The sequence below is a fragment of the Microtus ochrogaster genome, chromosome 8, assembly GCF_000317375.1.
Source record: "Microtus ochrogaster isolate Prairie Vole_2 chromosome 8, MicOch1.0, whole genome shotgun sequence".
Lineage (NCBI taxonomy): Eukaryota > Metazoa > Chordata > Mammalia > Rodentia > Cricetidae > Microtus > Microtus ochrogaster.
The window spans coordinates 75,215,298-75,224,944 of NC_022015.1; the positions used below are offsets into that span (position 1 = coordinate 75,215,298).

Sequence of the window (9,647 nt, forward strand, 5' to 3'; positions counted from 1 at the left end):
GGGGGGACAGGGGACCGTAATCCAGCACTGTGTGTATGGGGAGAGAGGGAATGGGGGCAGGAGACTGTAACCCAGCACTGGGGGGGGAGGGGGGCAGGGGACCATAACCCAGCACTGTGTGTGTGTGGAGGGGGGACGGACAGGAGACCGTAATCCAGCACTGTGGGGGCGGGGAGAGTGGGGATGGGGACAGGAGACCGTAACCCAGAACTGTGTGTATGGGGAGAGAGGGAATGGGGGCAGGAGACCGTAACCCAGCACTGGGGGTGGGGGGACAGGGGACCGTAATCCAGCACTGGGGGTGGGGGGACAGGGGACCGTAATCCAGCACTGTGGGGGGGGGAGAGTGGGGGCACCTAAAGTCTTTCTTTGGCTTCCATGCAAACACACATGCATGCATGCACACATACACACACACACACACACACACACACACACACACACACTCTCACACTGGGGGGAGGAAAGAAGAAGAAGGAGAGGGAAAGGAGAATGTGTGTCTCACTGTTATCCCTAGCTGACCTCAAACACTTATCCTCCTGCCTCAGCCTTCTCAGTGCTGGGGTTACAGGTCCATATTATCAGGCCTGCTTAAGGCGCTTTTATTATTATTCTGAATAAACCAAACAACATTCATTTACTAAAATAAGAGGTTGTGTTAAGAGGTTGTGTTGAGTTTTTTTTTGTTGTTGTTTTAAATATTTACATTTTAAGTGCACTGATGTTTTGCCTGTATGCATGTCTCTGTGAGTGCATCAGATCCCCTGGAACTGGAGTTACACAGTTGTGAGGTGCCATGTGGGTGCTGGGAATTGAATCTGAGACCTCTGGAAGAGCAGCCAGTGTTCTTACAAGCTGAGACTTCTCTCCAGACCCCCTTTTCCTGTTTGTTTGTTTTTTAAAGACCAGTTGTCACACCACATTGGGTTCTGATGTCACTGGGTCCTAAATAGCAGGGCGGATGATCTGACCCACTCATTCTACCTGGTGACTCAACCTGTCTGTCTGGGCCTGAAAGGGGGTGACAGGCGACCTGGGGCTAACAGCCCTTCCTGCTTCAGGATCCTGTTGACAGAAGTATTTGTTATTGGCACGTGTTTGCAGGGTAGGCTCTGAAAGGTCACCTTGAAGACTGACTAGGGCATACAGACTTGAAGGGAAGACCTACGTTTTCTTGGTAACTAGCATGAAATGGAACCTGTGCTGTCAGAGTAGCTGCAGTGTGAGTGTCCGGCCACTAGAGGCTGACCTTACCCCACAAAAGCAGACCACTTTCCAACCCGGTTCAATTACAACTCATCAGTTTCCAAGACGACTGAATTTCATTATTCATGAGCCAGGCTGTCTAGAACCAGTCCACCTTACACTAGAAGGCCTTGATATTTGAAATGAGGGGAAATGTCACGTTTACTTTCAAAGGCAGTGATAAGCCCGGGTACCAAACAATGCAACTGAAGATGGGACTAGGAAGGAGCACACCTCAGAGCTGAGCATGGCCGCGCACTTCAGTGTGTCGGAAATCCCTGGGGGGCCTCAACTAACAGCCTCCAGCTTGTCCTCTACAGGACCAGGAGCCCCAGGGGTGTTTAACGGAGGGAGCTCCAATGCTGACTTCTCCATCCAACCAAAGTCCAAGGAACTATTCGGGTAGAGCGTGTGTTAAAGAAGAGGAACCCTGGCTGTCTCCTCCCTGAGTCAGGAATGGGAACATCCTGACCCTGTCCTCTTCTGGGGAGGGAACCCTGGATGCATCTCATCATCACCTGGGCCTCGGCCCACTTACGATTTGGTTTCTGGCACTCTTCCTTAACGATCTGGTAGATCCTTTGGTGCAGGTCTTTGTCTTTGCTGGTTACCTAGAGTCCAGAGAGAAAATGTGGTTTGAGAACATAGCAGTGTGTCCCTCGGAATTCAAACCAGCACGTGGGGCGGTTCTGCAGACCCCATGGCAATCACCTGCCCTTCCCCAGAGGTGACTCGGATGTTGGACTTGGGCCATTCAGCTCTGTCCCTAAGAATCTGGTTCACTCCCAGGAGCCGGTTCACCGGGGCCAGAAGGTAAAAGAAAACTGATGCTCTGTGCCTTGAAGGGGTGGCTTTCTTGTTCCACACTTGAAACCACTCACAACATTTCTCTTTTCATGTAGAATGTCTGAAGGTGCACAAGTGCTCCAAGCCTCTGCCTTCATCCTCCCACTCCTTCCTCTCCACCCCCAACGCCTGTCTTGTATTTCTTTAGTTTCTCTTCTTCTAAGAACAAGGAAGACTTAAAGAAGAATTGGGCATGGGAAAGCTAGCAAGGTAGAGAACCTAGTTTACCTACTGGAATACCCTCCGCCCTCACAGGCAAGACACAGGCATGCTTCCTTTTCAACAAGCAGCAGGTTACTCGCTCAGGTCCAGCAATAAACACAGTAACAGCAGAGCCAGGGGAGGAAAGAGGAAGACAGAAGGGAAGAAAGGAAAGAGAGGGAGGATGAGACAAAGGAAAAGAGGGGGAGAGAGGGAGAAGACAGAGAGAAGTGGAGGGAAAGGACAAGACAAAGAGGGAAAGGGGAAAGAGAGAGGGGAGGGAAAGGAAGGAAAGAAAGCATATAAAGGGGGAGAGGAAGAAGGAAGAGTTTATGCCTGTAATCACTGAAGAACTGTGTGGTAGCGACAGCCCACAAACGCCTGAGACCTGACTTCCAGAGCAGGGCACTCGATGACTTTTAACTTAATGCAAACAGAAGGGTTGCCATTGCTATGATAACTATGTCCAGCAGGGCCTCAGGAGAAAGGAAACCCACAAATCAGGCGTAAGTGGAAGGGGAGGGGTCAGCCACAGAAGGGGGCATGGCATGTATTCTTGTCTGACTACCCCTTCCAGCTCACGGTGAGTCAGAGGAGGAACGGCCCGGCCCTGCCACACCTCGCCCTGGGCAGCTGGCTGCAGTGGCTGTCGCTGCTTCACAGGGAGGGTTAAGCCTACAGACCCATGGAGAGGCCAACCCAGAGAGCAGGGAGGAACAAGTGTCCAAGAGGACTCCAGCTGAGTGGCCCTGCTTGGCTTGACAATGGCTGCCATGTCCTACTGTGCCCTCCCATCCCTGGACAGGTGGACAGCACTGGTGTTATACAGGACTGTCTCTCCCACAAGTTACCTCTCCAAAGAGGAAATGCCCCACTGAAGAACCCACTGGTGAGTCTGAAAGCCGTGAGGCCACCACCAGCCTGTCTCCAGGAGATTCACGGTCCCCTTCAGCCACCTCTGCCGGGGATACAGGTAGCTCCAGGAGGCCTCGTCTCCGCTTATGCCTCCAATATAGATATAGGCAGCAAGAGGCAGACTTTTTTTTTTTTTTTTAGTTTTTCGAGACAGGGTTTCTCTGTAGCTTTGGTGCCTGTCCTGGAACTAGCTCTTGTAGACCAGGCTGGCCTCGAACTCACAGAGATCCGCCTGCCTCTGCCTCCCGAGTGCTGGGATTAAAGGCGTGCGCCACCACCGCCCGGCAAGAGGCAGACTTTTACTTGAAAAGAATGAGGCCAACAGCGACCATGCCAGTATTCTGTGGGGAGGGGGCAAGGCCTGCAGGGGGCTGACTGCTAGGGCCACCCGAAAGCTTGACTACATGTTCTTTACTCCCAAAACTCTCCTACCTGAGGAGGTCTTGGAAATACTAACACGAATCCACAGAGATGGCTAAGTAGATAGAGCGGGCAGCACTATTTGTGACAACAAAAAATCATACCACACCGTAGTGTGTGACACAAAACAATGACTAGAAAGTTCTGGTAAATACTCATACAGCCAGGAAGAGTGAGGCCGATTCACAGGTCCTGACGTGCAAAGGTGATGGGGATGGAGCATGGGTCCCAAAGCACAGAGTGTTATTTCCAGCAGTGGAAGAGTTGTAATGCCTTTGTCTCAACATGGGAGACGCTGTGGCGCTCAGTTGGGTGAGGCCAGGGATGCTGGCAACAATCTACATTGCGCAGAACGGTCCCTGACTCCCATCTGGTCCAGTGATGAGGACTTCTGACTTGGAAGAAGACTGCTATTTAAAAAAAAAAAAAGCCATAGGAACATACTTATAACTTAGAAGGATATTAGGCTTCAAGAGGCTGCATGGATCAGGTACAGTGGCACATGCCTACTATCTCAGCACTGGAGAGGTAGAGGTAGAAGGCTATGAGTTCAAGGCCAGCCTGGGCCAACCTGGGCCAGCCTGGGCTACAGAGCAAGCCTGTTTCACAAAACCAGTGCTGAGAAGAGTTAGATTGTGAGAAGGTAAGAGCTAACCTGTGCTTCTGACTTACACGCCTCCTGAAGATTATTTTAGACACAAGTGTTCGTAATGCTAGCTACAGAGGGGACATGGGCTGCAAGTCTCTTACGTAGTAGGGCTTCTGAGAGCCGCCATCTCTCTGGAACACGAATCCCTTGTCCCCCAGCAGCTGTAGAGCATTCTTAAACACACTGTGGACTGTACCGGAAGTGGTGCTGGTCTTTGATTCCACCTGCACAGGGAAGAAAGAGAAGTAAGTTTCATCTTTCATCACCTACGACTAACTCCCCAGATTGACTGGTTTATGAATTCACCCAACAGGCTTGTCTTGTGCTGAGTCAGCACACTCGAGGCCTGTCTCAGCTGAGCAGGCCAGGGTTTAGGCACAGCCGGAAGTCTGTTCTGGAGGGGCTCACTTGAGAACTGTTGTGTGCTTTGGCTTTGATTTAGTCACAGCTTTGTCTTCACACTGCTGGGCAATCTTCCCCACGGGCACCAGCTCCCTCCTCTGGAAAGCTAGGTGAGGGGGGAGAGGGCTCACGGGCCTGGGAGAGCAAAGGCAGTCGCAGCTCTGACAGAGAGGAGCAGACTCAGCTTCAGTCACTGCAAACAATATGGGAAACATCCTTTCCAAGACACTTGCCTCACGTGACCTCAGGATGTGCTTAAAGACCACAGTCCTGAGAGCAGGGCCTGGGGTGGGGGTGGGAGGTTTCCTCTGAAACACCAGCAGCTTCCTGGACTGAGGTCTGTGTTTTGCTTGTCATTTTCAAAAGAACAATGACAGACAGGCATGATTCAGGAAACCAAAATTGCTCACAGACTGAAGCAGTGAGATGGGGCTCAGGCCCTGCAGGAACTGGGCGGCTTCCTGAAATATATATAGTCTGCGCTCCCAAACTCTGCATCCATCCAGCTGTCGGAGACACAATGGCTTTGCAAGATCTGCTTATCATGTGTCTGGATTTGCTAAGAAGGGTAATGTTAGAAAAAAAATACATCAGAAGAAAGAAAGAGAAAGAAAGGGAATTGAGCTTTCGAGAGTGATAATGGAGTGCCCAAGGCTCTCGGGTTTCTGCGCCACTGCGAGCATCTGCAGTCTTCCAGGGTGCTATTAGATGGAATTCAGCTGAGTGACACTGACCTCCCAAGCAGTGCAATCTGACCGACTGATTCATTATTGATGAAAGAAATCGTTTGCAAAGAAAAACAAATACAGCACCGGATTCGTTTCTTTCTAAACAGCACTGGACAGGTACAACTGTCTTCTCTAAGCTTCTTCAAAAAGATGCTACACCAGAATTCCCCCATAAAACATTCTGACCGGGGGAGTCCTCAGGTCGTTCTAGTTCACTGCAGCCATGTGGCTCCACATGAAGGTGGGTGGCCTTCACTACTTATTAATGTTTCCTCATAGAGGGCATGGGATGGGGGCACCCATGTGAAGTCCTGGAACACAAGAGGCTCATAGAGAAGGACCATGAACTTGAGGCTAGCCTGAGTTATACAGCAAGTTCCAGGTCAGCCTAGATCACAGAACAAGAACATGTCTCAAAAGAAAACGGAGGGCCTATGAGATGCTGAGCCGGGAAAGGCGCTTGCCTCCAAGTGAAAGCACCTGCTGCCGAGTCTCACAATAGAAGCTTGGTCCTTGGGCCCCAGAGGGCAGAAGGATAGAATGGAGTCTTACAGGTTGTCCTCAGGTCTCTACACTCTCACTGTGGCATGTGCACAAGTGCACGCATGTGCGCACACACACACACACACACACACACACACACACACACAATTTGAAAGACGTTTTAAAAGGAAAAGGGGAGAGAAGACAGGGCTGGAGGGAGGTACTGGCAAACACACTGAGAGCCATCAGAAGCCCTAGGAGGGTCTTCCAAATGATACAATGGAAAGCCAGCCAATGGAGGGAGGACAGCTGGTGAGCAGTGGCAACCCTGGCCAAGAACAAAGCTCCCAGCCTTGACCTTCTCCACCTGAGCGCTTCCTGAAACACTACCCCTCATGTCTGTGTATGAGTCCCTGGGTCACTGGGCACAGACTGTTGCCAGGAACAGGTAATTAGTTGTGTAAACAAATCCGAGAAGCAAGGGTCAGGAAGGAGCTGGGGTGGTACCTGTTCCACCAGCAGCATGCAGAATAAGTCAGGACACCCAGAGCATCCTGGCTGGTGATGGGAGAAGCCTGGAAAATGTCAGGACAGTGGCAGAATAGAGAGTACGTGTGTGAACTCATACTTGGGCACAGGTAATGATAGCTTTTAGATGGTGGCAAAGTCTATGTCCTACCAGGAAAGCACAGAAAGATGCATTGCTCACTGAAAACCTCAGTCTCCTGAAGAAAACCAAAGTGCGTTCCCATTTGGGTAAAAAAAGAAGGGATGCAATTACCACTGTCAATATAAGCTCATCACAAGGCCAGGGACATGCTCAGGAGACTAAGACGGTGCTTGTCCTGGAGACCAGGAACAGGGCGGGAGAGAGGTGGGAGGGAAACACACTTGTCGCTTTCTGGGACCATCTGGATTTAAAATAACCATCATTCCTTGACTAGAGTCTGCCCTCTCCAGTCCTGTTGGAGGTCATGGAAAGGGCAAAGAATAAGACAGACGACCTCTACTCCCACAGGCCTTATGTTCTGGTAGACAAATGGGGACAAACACTATGGGCCAGTGACATCACAGACACAATGTAACTGGTGGAGGGCAGGGAGGATGAGTGCCAGTGACACCACACACAATGGGGTCAGAACACTGAAGCACAAGTGACATTCAAATACAGCTCTGGGGGGCTGGAGAGATGGCTCAGTGGTTAAGAGCATTGCCTGCTCTTCCAAAGGTCCTGAGTTCAATTCCCAGCAACCACATGGTGGCTCATAACCATCTGTAATGAGGTCTGGTGCCCTCTTCTGGCCTGCAGGCATACACACAGACAGAATATTGTATGCATAATAAATAAATAAATATTCAAATACAGCTCTGGGAAGACAGAGAGGGGCACGTGGCAGTCAGAGAGGATGAGGAGGCCGGGAGATGGTCCTTGAGCTGAGATTATGCAGTTAAAAGTAAATACGTGAGTCACACCCAACAGCGTCAAACCCAAGAACAGCAGGGCAAGGAAAAGCCTAAACCTGCAATTCCTAGTAAGTCTTGATTTCATATAACATAGAAAACCGAACAACAAACCAGTCTGGAATACAAGGAACACAAGACTGGATGGAGGCGTCACCAAGAGCAACAGGAAAATTCTTTGAACTTTTCAGTTATAAACATGAATACACCTTGGCCTTTATCTGAATTCCTACAACAGACAGATTGACCTTTTCATGGAAAAGACGAAGCCATTAAAAACCGTGGTTCAGGTACCATCTTGCTGGCCAATCGTCATCTTGGAGGGAGGATGATTCTCTCCTCTTACTTCTTTACCCTCATTTACTTGCTCAGAGATTAAATGCCCATCTCAGCGAGCACTGGCAACAAGGTGCCGTGACCTAAGTCTGCTATTATTCTCTGCTCAGACATAAGAGCAACGTGATTAAGTGAAGAGCAGACGAGGGCAGGCCCAGCCACATTTCGAATTCCTAGTGCTCAGTGACCTTTCTAGAATAGGAAGGCACACGCTAGAACCGTGACATCTGCTTTGGAAGCCCACCCCGCGTGTCTTCCAACAGTCACACATGCCCTCACCCTTCAGCTGCAGGCGTGGGGACCGAGGCCCTCATGAGTACGCCGCACTTACTTTGTCCGAGCAGGTGCTGTGAACCACAGGCTGGCTGGCCAGGGACTGCAAGGACTCCACCATTTCCAAGTCCTGCTGGTAGAAGGTTTGCACTTTCTTCTCCTGGAGGAATTCTTTGATTTTCTCACTCAACAAAGATGTGAGGCCGGCGAGATCCAAAGTGCCTGTCTTGCTGCAGGGGTAAAATTTAAAATGCCTTGTAGAAACCATCGTCACCTCAGGTTCCTTTCGGTGTGCATAAAACCAGAATCTAGGAGACGCCATTCTACACTGGTGCTTGTTTTCCGCTGTTGTTGTTTTGGGGGGTTGTTTGTTTACAAAAAGGGAAAGCTAAGATGGAACTGTATGCATTGACAGACATTCATGACACATTATAAAAACAGGCCAAGAAGAGCATGGAGGGGCGACCGTTTTTGTGAGAGGGAGAAGAAATCCCACTAAGTGTCTAAGTGATGTTCATGCTGTGGATGCACAGAATAAAAGGCACATAAGGGAACCATGGCAACCTAGGAACACTCGTGACCTCTGGGTAGGGGTGCTTGGAGACAGCTTCCACTTTCTGTGCGATAAACATCTACTGTTTGGATTGCTTGAAAGCACGGCTTATTGTATAAGTAATATATTTATATGTTTAAAAAACTAAAGAGAGGGCGGGGGGTGCAGCTTAGAGGTAGAGCACTTGCCTAGCGTGAGTTTGGTCCTGGTTCATTCTCTAGCATGGCAAAAGAAGAATGTGTGTGATGGATATGTGTGCGTGAGGGTGCATGTGTGCGCGGTGTGTTGTGTGCACGCAGAGGTCAGAGGGCGACACCGGGTGCCCCGTTTTATCGCTCTCCACATCAGTCCCGTGAGACCAGATCTCATCGAATTTAGAGGTAAAGAAACGGGCAGCAAGTCCCAGTGATCCTCCTGTCTCTGCCCAGATTTTAATAAAGGGCTGACATCTGAGCTCAAGTCCTCACACTTGGGGAACACGCAATTTACCCTCTGAGCTGTTTCTCTAGCGCCTCTGCCCCCAACCCAACAAAAAGTATCTTCCTGAGCTGGCTAGTTTTACGTCAACTTGACACAAGCTGTAGTCATTTAAGGAGAAGACCTCAGTTGGGAAAATGCCTCAGAAGAGTGTGCTGCAGACGAGCCTGTCGAGTATTTTCTTAATTAGTGGCTAATGGAGGAAGGCCCGCTCACTGTGGGTGGGGCCACTCCTGGGATGGTGGTCCTGGGTTCTATAAGAAAGGAGAACGAGCAAGCTACGGAGAGCAAGCCAGTAAGCAGCACTCCTCCACGGCCTCTGCATCAGCCCCTGCCTTCAGGTTCCTGCCCTCTTTCTGGAGTTCCTGTCCTGACTCCTCTGATGAGGAACAGTGATGTGGAAGTGTAAGCTAAATAAACCCTTTCCTCCCCAACTACTTTCCTCATGGTGTTTCATCACAGAAAAGTAACCCTAAGAAAGACACCTCATCATTCTGTCCTCCCAGCTGAAGGTGCTGGGAGGCCACTGAGAAGGGATTTTCTTTATCTCATCTCATAGTTTAGCCAATGCCTGTATATTCATATTCCTCCCAGGCTTTGTCTGTTTAATCTACTATGCAGGAACAAGATCTGTTCTGGTTGAAAACAATACAGTTCT

General features: G+C 50.0%; 1 protein-coding gene across 3 annotated transcripts in view; it reads right to left on the reverse strand.

Moving 5' to 3' along the window:
- The window catches only part of Stn1 (STN1, CST complex subunit), a 39,434-nt gene that overhangs the window by 3,364 nt on the left and 26,423 nt on the right, over positions 1–9,647 (reverse strand). For all 3 annotated transcript variants that reach the window (XM_013348133.2, XM_013348132.2, XM_013348131.2), the window contains 3 exons: positions 8,018–8,189; positions 4,378–4,500; positions 1,784–1,856 (listed from right to left, as the gene is read on the reverse strand). In XM_013348133.2, the coding sequence (XP_013203587.1) occupies positions 1,784–1,856; positions 4,378–4,500; positions 8,018–8,189 (368 nt within the window). The remainder of the gene's footprint in view (positions 1–1,783; positions 1,857–4,377; positions 4,501–8,017; positions 8,190–9,647) is intronic.